Source organism: Rhinolophus sinicus, chromosome 12 (assembly GCF_057876585.1).
Source record: "Rhinolophus sinicus isolate RSI-liver-muscle chromosome 12, RSI-T2T, whole genome shotgun sequence".
Taxonomy (NCBI): Eukaryota; Metazoa; Chordata; class Mammalia; order Chiroptera; family Rhinolophidae; genus Rhinolophus; species Rhinolophus sinicus.
This window is the reverse complement of record NC_142512.1, coordinates 6,324,286-6,344,198: the sequence shown is the minus strand read 5'-3', so window position 1 is coordinate 6,344,198 and position 19,913 is coordinate 6,324,286. Positions and strand designations below refer to the sequence as shown.

The 19,913-nt window shown below is 37.2% G+C and overlaps 1 protein-coding gene across 4 annotated transcripts in view; it reads left to right on the top strand.

Moving 5' to 3' along the window:
• AKAP10 (A-kinase anchoring protein 10) overlaps window positions 1-19,913 on the top strand; it is an 81,513-nt gene that overhangs the window by 28,560 nt on the left and 33,040 nt on the right. For 2 of the 4 annotated variants that reach the window (XM_074320663.2, XM_019757410.3), the window contains exons 5-7: window positions 12,518-12,616; window positions 18,038-18,122; window positions 18,928-19,051. In XM_074320663.2, the coding sequence (XP_074176764.2) occupies window positions 12,518-12,616; window positions 18,038-18,122; window positions 18,928-19,051 (308 nt within the window). The remainder of the gene's footprint in view (window positions 1-12,517; window positions 12,617-18,037; window positions 18,123-18,927; window positions 19,052-19,913) is intronic. The other 2 variants (XM_088801894.1, XM_074320664.2) reach the window with 2 other exon arrangements.

The following is a 19,913-nucleotide window of genomic DNA, read 5'->3' as shown; positions in this document are numbered from 1 at the left end:
GGTACTATAAGTTCTTGTTTCCTTTTTCCATCTGCCTGCTACCATTTATATTTTCAGGTTCTTGGATACATTTATCCAGTGTTTTTAGTTGCATTCTGTGGGAGAAATGGAGTGGAGTATGCTTATTTAATCTTGACCTATTCCTCAGTATTTCAAGTCAAATCAAAAGATAATTCTTTCTATATGGATTTGCCTTTTTCCTCTTAAAAATCAAATACATGTTTAACACTTGCTTCTGGGTGGTTTCTATCATAATTATTTTCATTATATTAAAACCTCGAGCTACAGAAGGTGGCCATATAGTAACACCTTATATTTGTATTTAAAACTTTTCTAGAGCCTAGAAATTCCTATTCTCCTAGTTCCAGCTCCCGTTTTTCAGAAATAGTAGAAAGTCTCTTTCTTGAATAAATCTTTTTGTATTTCCATATATCACTCAGATGGCCTAGGGTTTTCTGAATATATCCTTGTCACTCTTTTACCAATAAAGGGATTTGTAATGACCTACTGCTTTTGTAACTAAAGATCAATATTAAGAATTCAAAAGCAGTGTGTGATTTTGTCTGAGTAACATCTTTAGGATATACTGATGTTTTATGCTTCATTTAAATGGATACTAAGTTTGGTTTTAGGGTATTTATGCATAGAGGTAGGGGTTAACAAAATAATTTCTTCTGAACTGACTTTGATGAATATTAATTTTGCATTTTGCTAATACACATTCTCCTTAATAGCCACTTAGCTGGCTGACTAATGCCTGTTCCTTGTGCTAGAACCCCACTCCTCTTGATTATCTTCTCTGCTTTAAGCTGTCCTTGTCACAAGACATTTTCCCTCTGACTAAAAAGAATTCCTAACCTCAAGTTTTTTAATAAAGATGCTGCTAATACTTTAAAATAATAGGAAAATAATGTGGTACTACATGAGATAAATTCACTTTCAACAAATATAATATTTGTGGTAAGTTTATTCTTTCAACAAATGCATATTAAGCACCTACAATGAAATACCAGATACCAAGGATGCAAAAATAAATGAAATAGTCAAAGGCTGGGCATTTAGGAAAATTTTTGTCCATTGTATGTGATAAAAGTGAACTGGCATCTTAAGATGATTAACCATAGAGCTGGGAGGGCTTTGGGTGGAGCTGGGCCCCCCTTGTTAACTCTCTGGTCCTGACTTCCTGTTGAAACTTAGTGGTAACTTCTGGGGCAGGATGCTAATAAATGGGGAAGACGTCTTGGAATGGCGAGGGTGGGGGGGCTTTTTTTTGTACATGGGCGGGCAGTTGGAACACCAGCAGGCAAGTGTGCATTCACACGCTCCTTGGTGGCTTTCTTTTTCCTTTCCCGAATAAACCGCTCTTTTGGTGGACTGCCTGGAGAATTATTTGGCCAGTCGACACATGAAGTTTATAGTCCAAAGATTTTATTTTTTTTATTTAAACTTTTATCTTTTGCACTTTAATTGTTCATATTTATACCTGTCACTTTATGTGCCCTGAAACTAGCTTATCACAGCTTTGTTTTTAAAATATATCAATTTTAATGAAAGGCTGTTGTATCTGGGTTACATGAAAGTCTTGGGTAAAGTTCTATATATGTTTGTATTATCTCATGGAGTCAGTTGGTATTTTGTGTTTTGAGGTTGGTTGTGGTTAAGGATTAGTTTCAGTTAAAATACAAGGTTTGATCCATTTAAATCTTTTAAAGCTTCTTACTAAAATACTAAATTGAGTAATGTATTTTTAAACATCATTCAAATAACTGAAGGGAAGTTCTTTATTCCCAGTAATCTGGCTTCATAGCTTCCTTAATAGTTATGTTTTAAAAAGGCAAAATAGATGTTTTAAGCATTTCCATGTTTCTTTGTTATTTTATTAAAGAGTATTTTAGAAATTGGACCAAAGCATTTATCTTAGCCCAGTATTTATTGGGTTAAAAATGTTTAATTTGTTAAAGTGTTAAAAATATATTAATGTCCTTTTATTCTTAAATAAGTGAAAATGAGTTTTCTGGATCCAAAAGAAGGGTGTAACCATCTGTGTTTATGAAATGAAATGTAGTCAGTATTTTATTGAACAGTATCAAACTTCTTTTTTTTTTCTAATTGTTTATTGGGGAATATTGGGAAACAGTGTTTTTCCAGGATCCATCAGCTCCAAGTGAAACCATTGTTTTCACTCTAGTTGTGGAGAGCGCAGCTCACTGGCCCATGTGGGAATCGAACTGGTGACGTTAGTGAGCAACTGTGCTATAACCAACTGAGGCAACCAGCTGCCCTCAAACTTCTTTCAATGAGTTTAATCCCCAGAAAATAAATGTATATTAGCATCTATACAAGTTGTTACATCATTTGTCTGGGATTGGCAGCTGTTTTTAGTTAGTGGAAATGAATTTAGAAACAACCCAACTTCTGATTTTAGGCTTTTTGACATTTTCTGCAAAACCAGTTTCTTTGTTCTGATTAGCAGTTTGCTCATATAGCTGCTGTGCAGTAACGTTTATTGAGAGAATGCAATATGGAATTAGTTTAGATTATTTTACATCTGGTTAAAGGCAGAACAATCCCAAATCTTTACAGTTGATACTTTTCATCAAGGCCCTGGTTGTAGAGAGGATTAATTCACAAGCAAGCATAACTTCCCTTTCCCAAAACATATCTATAATTTTATAACTATATATTGGAGACAGTACTGGTTTTAATACCATATCTGAGCTTTAGTCGTAAGTCTGGCATTTTCTTCTTTTTTTACTATAAATTCTTTTTTATTTTTCAATTTTTTTAAATTGTGAAGAAATATATGAACTCTACCCTGTTAACAAATTTTTAAGTGTATGGTACAATGTTGTTAACTGTACATACAATGTTGTACAGCAGATTTCTAGAACTTAATCATCTTGCATAAACCTAAACTTTATACCTGTTAACAGCAACTCTCTATTTCTCCTTTCTTCCACTTCCTGGCAACCACCATTCTAGTTTCTGCTTCTGTGAGTTTTGACTATTTCAGATACTGCATATAAATGGAATCATGCAGTATTTGTCCTCTGTGACTGGCTTATCTTACTTAGCATAATGTCCCAAAGGTTCATCCATGTTGTCATATATGGCAAGATATCCTTTTCTTTTGGCTGAACAATATTTCATTTTGTGTGTGTGTGTGTGTGTGTGTGTGTGTGTGTGTGTACACACACACACACACACACACACACACACACCGCATTTTGTTTATCCATCCATTGATGGACATTTGGTTGTTTCCATATCTTGGCTATTATGAATAATGCTTTAATGAAATGAGAGTACAGATAGCTCATGAAGATTCTGATTTTAATTATTTTGGATAAATACCCAGAAGTGGCATTGTTAGATGATATAATAGTTTTATTTTTAATTTTTTTGAGGAATCTCCATACTGTTTTCCGTATGAGCTATACCATGTTACATTCCCACTAACAGTGTACAAAGCTTCAGTTTCTCCACATCCCACCAACACTTGTTAACTTTTTTGTTTTGGTAAATGGCCATCCTAAAAGTTATGAGATGATATCTGCTTGTGGTTGTGTTCCATTGGTCTATATGTCTGTCTTTATGCCATTATCATACTGTTTCCATCACTGTGGCTTTGAAATTTTTTTGAAATCAGGAAGTGTGATGCCTTTGTTCTTCCTTCTCAAGATTGTTGTAGTTATTTAGGTCCTTTGTGGTTCTGTATGAATTTTAGGATTGTTTTTTACTATTTTTGTAAGAAATACTATTGAGATTTTGAAAGGGATTGTATTGAATCTGTATATTGCTTTGGGTAGTATTGACATCTTAACAATATTAATTCTTTCAGTTCATGAACATAGGATGTCTTTCCGTTTATTTGTGTCTTTAGTTTCTTTCATCAATATGTTGCACTTTTCAGTGTACAAACCTTTAATTTCCTTGGTTAAATTTATTCCTATGTATTTTATTCTTCTTGATACTGTTGTAAATGGGATTTTTTTCTTAATTTCCTTTTGTGATAGAATAGTTCATTGTTAGTATATATAAATGCAGTTGATTTTTGTGTGCTGATTTTGTCCTCTGTAATAAATCATCTATTTCTAACAGTTTTTTTTAGTTTTTTTTAAATAGAGCCTTTAGGTTTTCTACATGTAAGATTATGTCATTTGCCAATAAAGATAATTTTACTTCTTCCTTCCCAATTTGGATGCCGCTTTTTTTCTTGCTTAATTTCTTGGCTAGGATTTCTACTACTGTTTTGAATAGAAGTGATAAGAGGGAGCTTTGGTCAGGATGGCAGAGTAGGTAAATCTGTGCTTGCCTCCTCTCACGACCACAACAAAATTACAACTATATTACAGAACAACCATCATTGAGAATCACCTGAAGTCTAGCTGAACAGAAGTCCTACAACTAAGGACATACAGAAGAAGCTACGTCGAGACTGGTAGGAGGGGTAGAGACATGAAACTGACTGGCCCCATACCCAAGTGTGGTGGTTAAAAATCTGGAGACATATTTCAGCTGTGGAGGTCTCCCCTAAGGAGCAAGGGGTCCCAGCTTCACAGCAGGCTCCCAGCACAGGGTTCCAGTTCAGGGAAGAGAAATTCCCATAACTTTTGGCTATGAAAACCAGCAGAGATTGTGGCTGAGTGAAATGGAGGGCTTCTGGAGTCCCAAATGTTCCTGTTCAAAGTCCCCTACATAGACTTACTCACTGACTGACTCACTCGTTGTGAGATCCAGTTCTGGGGCAACAGCTTGAAAGGTGTCAGGGGCATATGGGGAGGAACTGAATTGTCTGTCTTCAGGATGAGGGCTGGAGGGGCAGCTTTCTCCCAGACAAAAGTGCTGGCAGAAGCCATTGTTCTTTTGTTGAGCCCTCCCCCAACCCAGGGTGCAGATGCATAGGGTGGGCCCCTGCATAGTAGCTTCTCCACTGTAGTCACAGCCAGTCCTCAAAACCAATAAGCCTAAGGGTCAATCCCTCCCACTGATGTGCCAACGGCAGTCAAGGCTCAACTACAACAGTAGCGCACATGCAGCCCACACAAGGGACACACCCGGAACACCTGACTCAGGTGACCAGGGAGACTGCCATTAGGTCCCACAGGACGTCTACTACATAAGACCACTCCACTAAGACCAGAGACATAGCAGCTCTGTCTACTACATAGAAACAAACACAGGGAGGCAGCCAAAATGGGGAGACAAGGAAACATGTCACAAATGAAAGAACAGGACAAAGCTCCAGAAAAAGAACTAAACCCGGAGACAAGTAATCTACCAGATGCAGAGTTTAAAACTGGTTATAAGGATGCTCAGTGATCTTAGTGAGAATTTCGAAAAGAGGTAGGAAACATAAAAAATTGACAGAAAACATAAAAAAGAACCAGTCAGAAATGAAGAATACAGTAACCCAAATGAAGAATACATTACAGCATATCAACAGTAGATCAGATGAAGCAGTGGGTCAAATCAGTGATTTGGAAGACAAGGTAGTGGATAACACCCAATCAGAACAGAACAAAAAAAATCCAAAAATAGGATAGTTTAAGGCGCCTCTAGGACATCAAGCGTACCAATATTCACACCATCGGGGTATCAGAAGGAGGAGAAAGAGAGGTAGGGAAAATCTATTTGAAGAAATAATGACTGAAAACTTCCCTAACCTGGTGAAGGAAGTAGACATACTAGCTGAGGAAGTACAGAGAGTCCCAAATAAGATGAACCCAAAGGGCCCCACACCAAGACACATCATAATTAAAATACCAAAATTTTAAAGACAAAGAGAGAATCTAAAAAGCAGCAGGAAAAAAGCAGTTAGTTACCTACAAGGGAGCTCCCATAAGACTGTCAGCTGATTTCTCAACAGAGATTTTGCAGGCCAGAAGGGACTGGCACAAAATACTCAACATGATAAAAAACAAGGACCTACAACCAAGATTACTTTACCCAACAAGGCTATCATTTAGAATTGAAGGACAGATAAAGAGTTTCCAGACAGGAGTTCATCACCACCAAACCAGTATTACAAGAATGGGAAAAGGACACCTTTAAGAAGAAAAAGAAAAACGATAAAAAAATATGAATAATAAAATGGCAGTAACTGCATATTTATCAACAGTTACTTTAAATGTAAATGGGTTAAATGCTCCAAGCAAAAGACATAGGGTAGCTGAATGGATAAGAAAACAAGACCCTTATGTATGTAGCTTACAAGAGACTCACTTCAGGTCAGAAGACACACAGAGACTGAAAGTAAAGGGGTGATAAAAGATATTTCATGAAATTGGAAATGAAAAACAAAAACCTGCATTAGCAATATTTATTTTAGTCAAAATAGACTTTAAAACAAAGATTATGACAAAAAAAAAAAAAAAAAGCAAAGAAGGACACAGTAATTGCACTTTTGGGAATTTATCTAAAGAAACCCAAAACAGTACTTTGAAGGGACACGTGCATCCATAATGTTCATTGCAGTATTATTTCCAATAGCCAAGATCTCTGGAGGCAACTTGGGTGTCCATCAGTGGATGAATGGATAAAGATGAAGTGGTACATACATACAATGGAATATTACTCAGCCATAAATAAATATGAAATCTTGCCATCTGCAACAACATAGGTCATCCTAGAAAGTATTGTATTGAGTGGGGTAAGTCAGACAGAGATAGACAAATGTCATATGACTTCATTTATATATGACTTTATTTTATGTGGAATCTGGAGAACAGGATAAATGAACAAGCAAAACAGAAAAAAGCTCATAGATACAGAGAGTATTTTGATGGTTGCTGGATGGGAGGGTTAGAGGGAATAGGTTAAGGGGGGAGATGATTAAAAGGTACAAGTTGATAGTTACAAAATAGTCGTGGGGATGTAGAGTATAGCATGGGGAATGTAGTCAGTAGTATTAGCTATGGTGTCACATGGGTACTGGATTATTGGGGTGATCACTTCGTAAATTATATAAATGTCCAGTCTCCATGTTATACATCTGAAACTAATATAATATTGTAAGTCAACTGTAATTGAAAAACTGAAAACTAAATAAATAAATAGAAGTGATGAGAGTAGCCATCTTGCCTTGTACGTAATCTTAGGGGAAAAGTTTTCAGTTTCTTACCATTGAATATGATATTAGTTGTGAGTTTCTCATATATGGCCTTTATTATGTTAAGGTAATTTCTTTCTATTCCCAGTGTGTTGAGAATTTTAAATTATGAGTGTTGACTTTTGTCATGTGGTTTTCCTGCATCTATTGAGCTGGTCATGTGATTTTTTTATCCTTCATTTTGTTGATGTGGTATATCGCTTTGATTTTTTTTATGTTGAACCATTCCTGCATTCCAGGGATGAACTCCACTTGGTCTTCGTGTGTGATCCTTTTAACGTACTATTGAATTCTGTTTGCTATTAATAGCATTTTGTTGAGTATTTTTGCATCTGTGTTCATTAGTGATATCATTCTGTAATTTTCTTGTAATGTCTTTGGCTTTGGTAATACTTAATATAAATATTTGTAGTTTTAAATGCCTCTCAGTACTGTTTTTACTGCATTCAGTGAGTTTTGGTATGTTGTGTTTTCATTTATCTCAAGATATTTTTAAACTTTCTTCTTGATTTTTTCTTTGACCCATTGGTTCTTCAGAGCATATTATTTAATTTCCACATATTTGTGAATTTTCCAGTTTTCTTTTTGCTATTGATTTCTGGTTTCATTTCATTGTGGTCAGAAAAAATACTTGGTATGATTTCTGTCTTCTTAAATTTGTTAAGACTCGTTTTGTGATGTAACATTTGATCTGTCCTGGAGAATGATCTGTATACATGGAGAAGAACGTGTATTCTGCTGCTGCTGAGTGAAATGTTTTTATATGTCTGTTATGTCTATTTGGTCTCTGGTATTGTTCAAGTGCTTTGTTTCCTTACTAATTTTACATTCATTGTTGAAAATGGGGTATTTCATTCTTCTATTACTTATTGTATTGCTGCTTTATTTCTTCCTTCACTTCTGTCAATGTTTGCTTAATATATTTAGGTGCTCTGATGTTCAGTGAATGTATATTTATGATTTTTATGTTGTCTTGGTAGATTGACTCTTTTATCATCATATTATGCCCACTTTGTCTTTTATGACCACCTTTGACTTAAAGTATATTTTTGTCTGATATAAGTATAGCCTCCCTGCTTTCCTTTGGTTGCTATTTGTGTGTAATATCTTCCATCCCTTCACTTTCAGCCAATGTGTGACTTTAAATCTAAAGCGAGGGCCAGCCCGGTGGTTCAGGTGGTTGGAGCACCGTGCTCCTTACACTGAGGTCACTGGTTCGATTCCCACATGGACCAGTAAGCTGCACCCTCTATCGCTAAGATTGTGAACAACAGCTCTCCCTGGAGCTGGGCTGCTGTGAGGAGCCGGAGGTTAGCATGAGCTGCAGTGGGCTGCTGAGTGCTGCTGAGGGCTGCTGTGTGCTGCTATGGGCTGCTGTGTGCTGTTGTGAGCTACGGTGTGTTGCCATGAATGGCCAGTGGCCAGCGTGAGTGGCTGGCAACCATCGTGAGGTGCCGTGGGCTGCTGTGTGCTGCCATGGACTGCCATGAGTGGCCAGCGTGAGTGGCCAGCAACCAACGTGAGCAGCTGGCAGCCAGAGAGAGCTGCCATCAGCTGCTGTGAATGCCCGACCAACGATTGGCGACCGACTGCCTCAGCTGGGGGGCAGCGCAAGGCTCATAATACCAGCATTAGTATGAGCCTTGTGTAGGGCCAGGGAGCTATGTCCTACACAACTAGACTGACAAACGATGGCTTGAACTGGAGTGCGAGGGAAGGCAGCAGAAAGGGGAAAGAAAAATCTAAAGCAGTAGTGGGATCTTGATTATTTTTTTCAAAAATCTATTCAACCACTCTGTCTTTTGGGGAGTTTAATCTATTTACATTTAAGGTATTTATTGATAGGCTAGAAATTACTATTACCATCTTATTAATTATTTTCTGAGTCTCTTTCAGGTTTTTTGTCCCTCTTGCTTTCTTTTGTGTTTCTTTCTTTTTTTAATGTAGTGACATGCTTTGATTCTTATTGTCTTTTGTATATCTTCTATAGGTATTTTAATTGTGGTTACCATGGGGCTTACATAAAAGATCTTACAGTGATATAGTCTATTTTAAGCTGATAACAACTTAACTTTAATGAAAACTTTATGCTTTTACTTCTCCCTGGCCCTCTCCTCACCCCATCACTTTTTTGATTCAAATAAGTCATTTTAATTTTTCTCCCCTTTTCCGCCTCCCGCCCCCCCTCCCCCCCCCCACACACACACACACTCCGGTTCAAGCTTTTGTTTCTCAGTCTAGTTGTGTAGGACACAGCTTCCTGGCCCATGCTGGTATTATGAGCCTTGTGCTCCCCCCTGCTGAGGCAGTAGGTCATCGGTCGGTCGCTCACAGCAGCTCACAGCAGCTCTAGCCAGCTGCCGGCCACTCACGCTGGCCACCAGCCACTCCTGGCAGCACATGGTAACAGCAGCCCGCGGCAGCTCATGCCGACCCCCGGCTACTCATGGCAGCTGGGCTCCAGGGAGAGCCGTTGTTCACAATCTTAGCTGTAGAGGGCGCAGCTCACTGGCCCATGTGGGAATCAAACCAGCGACCTCAGCATTAGTAGCACAGCACTCCAACCACCTGAGCCACTGGGCCAGCCCCATTTTAATTTTTCGTACATAGTTTTCTATAAAAGTAGGGATAATCTATTCAGCTAACCCAGGGGTTCTCAAAGTATGGTGTGCACAGCCATAGGAGGTCTCTGAGACTTTTTCAAGGGGATCGATTTGGTCAAAACTATTTGCAGAATAATTCTAAGATGTTATTTGTCTTTTCACTGTGTTGTCATTTGTAATGGTGATAGAAAGACAATTGTGGGAAAACCTGCTGACATTGAACCAAATTGTACTAATAATCATTGTGTGCTTCTACATACTCCCAGCAAAACTTTAAGTGCCAGTTTTACTTAGGGATGTCTTTGGAGAAGTAGATAATTAATTTTATTAAATCATGTGTGATGAAATCGGAACTATGCAGAAGCACTTAAGCATACTGAGGCATACTACATGTGTAGTTGATTGTTTTTTTGAGTTCAAGTAGCTGCATTTTCCATGGAATACCATTTTTACTTGTAAGAATGACTATAGACAAACTATGGTTATTCAAATTTGGATATTTGGCAGATATTTTCTTGGAAATGAATGAAGTGAGCTTGTCATTTATGGGAAAACAATATTTTTGCCTATGGCAAAATTTAAGCTTTTCAAGTGAAAATTACAATTTTGGAAAGCTTGTGTTCACCACTATGTGCTTTGAAAGCTTTAAAGAGTGTTCTGATAAGATCATTGGTGATACTAATGATGTGATTTCTTTTTCTACACTATATGATGTGACATATCAACATTTGGAAGGTCTGCATATGTCAGTGAACCAATATTTTCCAAAATATTTGAAAATAGCTGATACTATAAAATCATTCATGAGTAAAAGATCCATTAAACATGAGAGATAAACCAGTGGATTTTAACGTAACAATACAAGTTTCAGAGTTTACATTCTAACCTTTAAGAAAGTATCACTTGTCAAGTTTTGGTGTAGTGTCAGAGAAGAATACATCCACAATTATTTCAAAAAGCTATTAAAATACTCCTTTTCCGAGCTATACATCTCTGAGGCCAGATTTTCTTTATATATATAAAAGAAATCCATTTCTCTATCCATGACACTTCTGAAACCAAATGTGTAGATTTTCTACTCCAAGCAATTCTCCATTTCCCTGTGGACATTAACTAGGCATCCTACAGTTGAATTCATTCTGATACTAACTACCTGGAGTTAGTGCAGACTCCACAAATTAAGGCCTCTGTTTCATAAGACTGCCCCCCACCATTACTTCAGATGCCAGTTGCAAGTCCCAAGTTGTCACCTATACTTCTGGCCAAATACCGTGTTTCCCCGAAAATAAGACCGGGTCTTACATTAAGGTTTCCTCCAAAAGACGCATTAGGGCTTATGTTCAGGGGCTGTCATCCTGAAAAGTCATGCTAGGGCTTATTTTCCTGTTAGGTCTTATTTTCGGGGAAACCCAGTAGCTATGAATCAGGGGTTCTTACAACCTGTTCTTCAATAATTTGCTGTAATGGTTCTCAGAACTCGGGGAAACACTGCTTATGTTTACTGATTTATTTTAAAGGATATTATAAAGTGTACAAGTAAACAGAAAGGTGAAGAGATATATACATAGGGCAAAATCCAGAAGGTTTTCAAGTGCATGAGCTTCTGTCTCTGGAGTCCAGGTGTGCTACCCTTCCAGCACATAGATGCATTCACCAACCTGGAAGCTCTCTGAACCACTTCATTGAGGGTTTTTATGGTTCCATTACATGGGGATGATTGATTAAATCATTGACTATTGGTGATTAACTTGATGATTCCCAGCGCCTCTACTTTCCTAGAAGATTAGAGAGTGGGGCTGAAAGTTAAACACTCTAATCACATGATTGGTACCTCTGGTACTAACCCCCATTCTGCCAGTCACCTCATTACCATAAACTTTCCTATGATTGAAAAGGGCTTATTATGAATGACAACAGATGCTCATATCACTCCTACCACTCAAGCAATTCCCAGGGTTTTAGAAACTTTGTACCAGGAACCAGGATGAAGACTATACATTTATATGTTTCTTATTATATCAGGAGATCACAGTATATTTCAGCCAAAACAAAATAGCATGAAAAATTGAATGCTAAAGCAGATATAAGAATCCAACAGTTTGCTATCAAGACAAATGTAAAACAGTACCCTCTTCTAATTAATTTTTTCAGTTTGTAAAATAGTTATTTTTCCATTAAAAATGTTGGTTATGTTAACTTCTAACAGACTTAATATTATTAATTTTAACTGAATCAATTTTTTCTCATTTTAAAATTTCTAATATCTTAATATCTATAAATAAAATTCAGATAAACAAAAGCTCTTTAGGATCTTCAATAATTTTTAAGATGTCAAAGAAGTCCTGAGACTGAAAAGTTCAAGATTTATTGTTTTACCCTTTTAGGTCAAATGAATGTAATATTCATAAATGTGAAATCATTTTGTAAAATATTTAAAATGTAGGTTTATAAATAATTTTTGAGCTCCCATTATATTGCTGTGAACATCCGTCACATTCGGACTTTGAAGAAAAGACATGGAAAGAGCACGTGCATAAATCATTGCTGTGAAGGAGCCTATTAGCTTAGATGAGGAGTGGAGGGGGAAACTCACATATAACTCCACTGTTCTACAAACCAGACAGTGAAAAAGCAGTATTATGATGAGGCTTGTTTTGTCCTAAATATACTTATACATATATTTATATTTGTTATATATATGTATATTTGTATATATGTGTGTGCCCTACTATTCATGAATATAGTCCATTACCAGTTCAAGTTGTATTTTGATTTTTGAAGTTGTCCCCTCCTTCCCTTGCAGGTATAGAACAAGATGCAGTGAATACTTTTACCAAATATATATCTCCAGATGCTGCTAAACCAATACCAATTACAGAAGCAATGAGAAATGACATCATAGGTAAGCAGTGCTTGAAGCTATGGCCAAAAAAACCCCCTAATTTTGATTATTGATTAAGATAAGTTTTTATGAACATGGTATTTAATATATCATTTTCTAGTCTGTTTTCAGACTGCTTTATTATATCTGATTATAGTTCACTTACAGACGCTGTCTTATATGTTGGACCCAGATTCTTAGACTTTGATTCAAACAACAACAACAACAGCAAGAACAATAACAGCACACATTTATTGAGTACTTATTGTGTCCCACACAATATTCTAAACACTTTCCATGGATAAACTCATTTAATCTTCTGTAGAACCTTGCAGCAAAAATATAGTTATTATTTTATAAATGAAGAAACTGAAATACAGAGAGGATAAGTAATTTGCCCAAGGCAACACAGTTCAAAAATGGCAGTCAGGATTTGAAACCAGACCCCTACATGTTAACTAGTATGCTATTTGGCAGTGTTTTTCGAACTGTGGGCTAAGACCAATCTCATGACCTCATCCCCCTGCCAAAAAAAATACTAGAATAAAGAAGTCAAAGTGCTTCACAGTAGTAAAAGCAAACAAACATCATTTCAGGAAATTGTTTCCATCATGTAAACATATGTATGTATATAGTGAGTCACATACTTGTAAATATCTTTCTCTGTAAATCATAGTACAAAAAAGTTTGAAAGCTTTTACTGTGTTGCATCAGAAAAACCTTAGATGCACCTGTAATCACAAATAAAAGTGGTTCATTTATTCATTGAACAAATATTCCCTTCAAGTTTTAGTACTGTTTTGCATTTTTATTACCAAAATTTAGTATCTTGGACATACAGCATGTTATTCTAACACTAGCAGATTCTTCCCAGCGTGGGACTCTTTCAGTCTTGACTGCAGGTCCTTTGCACTCACTCATTACTGAAGACAGCAAAACCTCCTCAGTCTCAGCTGTGGTTCTTGAATTGGTCCAGCATACTTTCCAGTGAACGACAGTTGGCTATTTTGGGGTCCATCAAAGCTGCCCTCCTCTCCCCCCGTTGTCTTCCTTTTCTTTAACCCACATAGACTGGGTCTTATGACACAGAAGTCTGTGACTCTTGGTGGTTTGTCCTTATCTGCTTTTATTTTGGGGTTTTCGCTCAGTTTTGTTGCAAATGTCATGGAATTTTGGTTTTTCTGTGTAGTTTCTCGATTTTTATGTGGGAATTTGTTGCTACCATCTTCACACTTCCCTAGACTGACTTTTCCTAATAATACAACTGGGGTATCCTAACTAATTGGAATTTGATTATTTGAAGAATTGGTTGCCTAGTGATTCCTTTGGGGGTTCGTTTGTATCAATCGATAACCAAACTGTCTGGAGTAGGGGAGAAAAGGAGGGAGTTTTGAGCCAAATAAAACATTTAAAAATGAAATTCTAATTTTCCTTTTCTTAAACTTTATCAAATTAATGATGTAATCCCATGAGGGGAAAAATATTCTGAAGGATCAGCTTGATCTGAGAATGTTTCCATCCCAGTGTCTATTATGCATTTTAAAATGTTAATTACCTATATGTCTTTAGACGAGTCACTCTTTATTCTTCTGAATCCTGCCCTAATTATTTGTCACCTATTTCATTTGGAATATTTTAATATAGCTGTACTTTAAATAAGTTATAATTTGAAGAAGTCTCCACTTTAGCTATTGTTATTTTGTATCCCATCTGCTTAATGTAAATGTTATTCATAGATTTTTCGTGTTGCTATCTAATTACTCTGGTTGTTTTTTTTTTTACTTTTTTTTTTTTTTTTTAAGATTTTATTGGGGAAAGGGAACAGGACTTTATTGGGGAACAGTGTGTACTTCCAGGACTTTTTCCCAAGTCAAGTTGTTGTCCTTTCAGTCTTAGTTGTGGAGGGCGCAGCTCAGCTCCAGGTTCAGTTGCTGTTGCTAGTTGCAGGGGGCGCAGCCCACGATCCCTTGCTGGAGTCGAACTGGCAACCTTGTGGTTGAGAGGACGTGCTCCAACCAACTGAGCCATCTGGGAGCTCAGCGGCAGCTCAGCTCAAGTTGCTGTGTTCAATCTTAGTTGCAGGGGCGGAGCCCACCATCCCTTGTGGGACTCGAGGAATTGAACTAGCAACCTTGTGGCTAAGAGCCCACTGGCCCATGTGGGAATTGAACCAGCAGCCTTCGGAGTTAGAAGCACGGAGCTCTAACCGCCTGAGCCACCGGGCCGGCCCTAATTACTCTGTTTTGATGTGGGGATTCAGAATGACCCCAAAACTATGTTTCTGTTGCCTCCTTTCTTCCACAAATCCTTGAAGTGGTGGAATTTTAAAAATACTTTGAAGGTACAGCTGACAGAATTTGCTGATGGTTTAGAAGTGAGTGATGTGAGAGGAAAAAAAGGAATCAAACATGACTTAATTCCCCGGAGAGTGAAGTTGCCATTTATAAGATGAGGAAGATTGTGGATGGAATGGCTTATGAGGAAAATTAGGAGTTTGGGTTTTAGACATCCAAATGGTAGGTGTCAAGTAGGCAGTCAGACATCTGTGTTAGGAGTTCATGAGAGAGGTCCAGTTTGGAGATACATACAGGGGGTGTCAAAAAAATGTATACACATTTTAAGAAAGGAAAACTATTAGAATTGTGACACTGAATATACTCAGATACCGATAACAAAAGATGAATACAAGTCACATTTGACTTCTGCAATTATAAGAGGTGCTCAAAGTGGTTATCATCAGCGTCCAGACATTTCTGATTACGGTGAACTACTGCTTGAGTAACGTTGACTGATGTATCCATTTGCATACATTTGTTTGGCACCCCCGGTATTTGGAAGTCATCAGCATATGGAAGGTTTAGAGTCATGAAACTAGATTACCATGGGAGGAGTGTACTGATGAAGACAGGAGGTCTAAGGACTGAATTCTGGGGCAGGCCTAACATTTAGAGTCTGTCAGATGAGAAAGAACTAGCAAAGCAGAACTTAGAAATAACTGCCAGTAGTAATGTAGGCCCTCCTATATCAACTGTGTATCAAAAGAGTAGTTTTTTTTGGAAGCCAAGTGAAAAATGTTTCTGGGAGAAAGGGAGTAATCAGAGTTGTTAAATCATGCTGATAGGTTAAGTAAAACGAATAGTAGGAATGAAATGGATTTCGCAACTTGGTGGGCAACTGGGCCACTGGTCTTCTTAATTACAGTGGACCTTTTGGGACAAAAACTTAATTGGAGGAGTCTTAAGAGAGATTAGGAGGAGGAATGAAGACAAGTGTGGGAAACTCTTCTGAGGCATTTTGCTCTAAAGATGAGCTGGAAGGGGATGTTAAGAGACAATGGTTTTTGGTTTTACGGTGATGTGTTATAAACATATAAAGTGTATGATAGCATGCAAACACATATGTATGGTGTACAAACAGCATATAAAGGTGGTGAGAATAAGGTAATAGCAAAGAAAAATGTGACGCAGGAGAGAGGGGGGACAATTGCTGTAGGAAACAATTCTGGAGAAGGCAAAAGAGGATGGGACAAGTGCTCCAACAGAGGGTTGTTCAGGTAGGAGCGAGGACAGTTTATCTGTAGTAGCAGGAGAGAGTGTAGTAACAGGAAGGATGTAGGTGGGTTGGTAGATATGGTGGGAAGTAATAGAAATAGTTTCCTGATAGCTTCTATTTTCTTAGTGAAGTAGGAAGCAAAGAGAATAGATGAAGAGGTGATAAGAGTGAGAAGGAGATGTGCCTTGTATTGTCTAGGAGAATGTGAGAGTAGGATCCTTGGGTTTCATTATGGTCCCTTTAAGGTCATGAACTTAAAGTGAAACCAGCCATCATGGTTGTATGGCTTTTTCTAGGCACGTTTAATAATAGTTAGCTAAACATCTCATCGATGTGCTACAGTTTATTTAGGCAGTTCCTTATTTCAGCATATTTTAATGTTTTAAAATTTCCGTTGGATAACATTTTGCTAAAGATTTTTACTGATAAATCTTTTCATAAATCCATAATCCTTTAGGTTACAGTCCTACCGTGTTTCCCCCAAAATAAGACCTGGCCGGACCATCAGCCCTAATGCGTCTTTTGGAGCAAAAATTAATATAAGACCACGTATTATATAAGACCTGGTATTATATTATATTATACCCAGAATTCCCTTCCCTTCCCCTCCCTTCCCCTCCCTTCCCCTCCCTTCCCCTCCCTTCCCCTCCCTTCCCCTCCCTTCCCCTCCCTTCCCCTCCCCTCCCCTCCCCTCCCCTCCCCTCCCCTCCCCTCCCCTCCCCTCCCCTCCCCTCCCTTCCCCTCCCTTCCCCTCCCTTCCCCTCCCTTCCCCTCTCTTCTCTTATACCTGGTCTTATGTAAGACCCGGTCTTATGTTAAAATAAGACCGGGTCTTGTATTAATTTTTGCTCCAAAAGACACATTGGAGCTGCTGGTCCGGCTGGGTCTTATTTTCGGGGAAACACGGTAGAAATAGAATTGCTGATTGAAAGGATATGTTTGTTTTTAAAGCTTAAGCTAGAAACTGCCAAATGGCCCTCCAGAAAGATATACCAATTTATATTCCCACTAACACTAGTGTCACTTCTCCCATTCCCTTACTGAAGCGTGTGTATTGTTAAAAAATTAAACATATAGCTTGTTACAACATTTTTGTGCCAATTTACTAGACAAAAGGTGGGGTACCTTCTTATTCTAATCTATAGTTATACAGAGGGTGCCAAAAAAATGTATACACATTTTAAGAAAGGAAAAAAACTGTATTAAAATTGTAATATAATGAATGACACTAGCATTCATTTTATTAATGCCATCTTTTGAGCAAACGTCATACTACACATTGCTACCATAATTCAATTCAACTTTGAAAAGTAATACATAGAAACATTTCTTAAAAATGTATACATTTTTTTGCACCTCCAGCCTGGTATATTTGTTCTTTTGTGAACTGTCTTTTCATGTCCTTTGCTCAGTTTTCTTTTGGTATATTTCCTACTAGTTTGTAAGAACTCTTGATATACAAATGATAATCTGTCATATATAGAGTAAGGTGTCATACATGTTGAAATTTTTTTACCCTTATTTTCCTTTTTATTTTGTTTTTGGGGTGTCTTAATGTACAGAAATTAATTTTCATGTTGTTGAAGCTTCAGTTTCTGCTTTTGCGTGTATGCTCAGAAAGGCCTTCTCCCGCTCAAGATCAGCTGTTCACCTGTATTTTCTTAGTTCCATTTAAAACCTAATTTATATGCCTTTACAGTTATTTCCTACTTTGATTCACAAATATGTATATTTTGGATTTAGATATGGTGGGAAGTAATAGAAATAATTTCCTGATAGCTTCTGTTTTCTTAATGAAGTAGGAAGCAAAGAGAATAGGTAAAGAGGTGTTAAGACATTTAAGGAGAGATGTGCCATGTGTTGTCTAATTATGTACTATTTCTTTTACAGCAAAGATTTGTGGAGAAGATGGACAGGTGGATCCCAACTGTTTTGTTTTGGCACAGTCTGTAGTCTTTAGTGCAATGGAGCAAGAGTAAGTTAATTTCATGCGTTCACATTTTGCATTCTTGAAAATTTGGGTTCAGTGTCAGGAATGAGCTTCATTTGACTAAAAAAAACTATCTTTGAGGAATTAAGTATTTTGAATATTTACAGGATCTTATAGGCATATTCTAACACTATTTTGGTTAATTTCTTTTAAGTGTAAGTTGTGAACGCTCTAAAAAATAAAACAAATTTAATTTTTAATGTCAATATTTCCTAAGTTAGAATAATTTGTTTAAATTCTGAAGTCATTTGGGGTGATTGTGACTATTAGAATTGGTTTATTGATTTAAACAATGCATGTCTTCAGATGAATATCCTAATGTGTTAGTGTGTGCTTTAAGCTTAATGGATGCTGTATTACTAAATCCACATAGATTTGTTGAACTGCCTCCAAAAGTTTTTTTTTTATTAATTACTGCTGCATGCCCTTAAAAAAAATCTACATATTCATTCTTTCATTTAACATTTACGAAAAGGTTGCTCTATGCAAGGCACAGTTAGATATAGTACTTGCCTTGAAGGAAGTTACAGCCTAAGAGAAACAGGGCATGTTCTTTCATTATCGGAATATGAGGTAGCATGTGTTAAATATCAGAGAGCTACAAAGTCAGTAAGAGGTGGGAGAGATTAGTTACAGATAGATGAATCAGGAACGATACCGTGGGAAGGGAGGTAGTGTTGACCTAGGCTTTTTAAGTTACAATAGGCACAATATGGAAAGAGTGTTTTTTCCCAATTAAGCTCTTTCCCTTGGTCGTTCCCTCATACTGTCCCTTTTTGTCCATGTGTAGGCACTTTAGTGAGTTTCTGCGAAGTCATCATTTCTGTAAATACCAGATTGAAGTGCTGACCAGTGGAACGGTTTACCTGGCTGACATTCTCTTCTGTGAGTCAGCCCTCTTTTATTTCTCTGAGGTAAAGTCTGCATTTCCTTTCGTACTCTATTAGAGCATTTCAGCCTCTTAACTATAAATGCTGAGGCCCTGTCTATAGAAAATAACATAGTAGAAGAGACCAGTCATTTCCAAAAAGATCAATTGGATTTATTAGATCTTTATTAATAAATAAATTAATAATATTTCTTTACTAATACAAAAGAAATAATTTTATTGTTTTAAGTTGTATATAATGGCAAGAGTATTTTAATGACATTAAAGAGAGAACATGAAAATTCAATGTAAGATAACTCTAATTTTGAAAAATCTAAGAGAATGCATAGTTTTAATTATTTGAAGCTATTTTATTTTATTTTTTTAAACTTTTATTGGGGAGTACTGGGGAACAGTATGTTTTTCCAGGACATCATCTCCAAGTCAAGTCGTTGTCCTTCAGTCTAGTTGTGGAAGGCGCAACTCAGCTCCAAGTCCAGTCCCCATTTTCAGTCTAGTTGCGGGGAGTGCATGCAGCTCACTGGCCCATGTGGGAATCAAATCGGCAACACTGTTGCTAAGAGGTCATGCTCTAACTAACTGAGCCATCCCGCCACCCATATTTGGACCTATTTTAAAACCACAGAATTTGATTCTTGATTCCAGAGATCAGACTTTAGACGAGAAAAAGAGCAGTAGGACATTTTTTCCAACTATCATCACTTTGGTTTTAGCATTTGCAATAAACATTGAGTATATTAATCTCTCTGAGGCATACATTTTAGTCTAATGGTATTTGTAGGCTTCAGCAAATGAGATTCTTTTGTTACAAAGCAAGTGACTATTAAGTAAAGATAAGAGGATTCCCAGTCTCACAAAACAGTAGCTTAAATCCACACTTGTGTTCT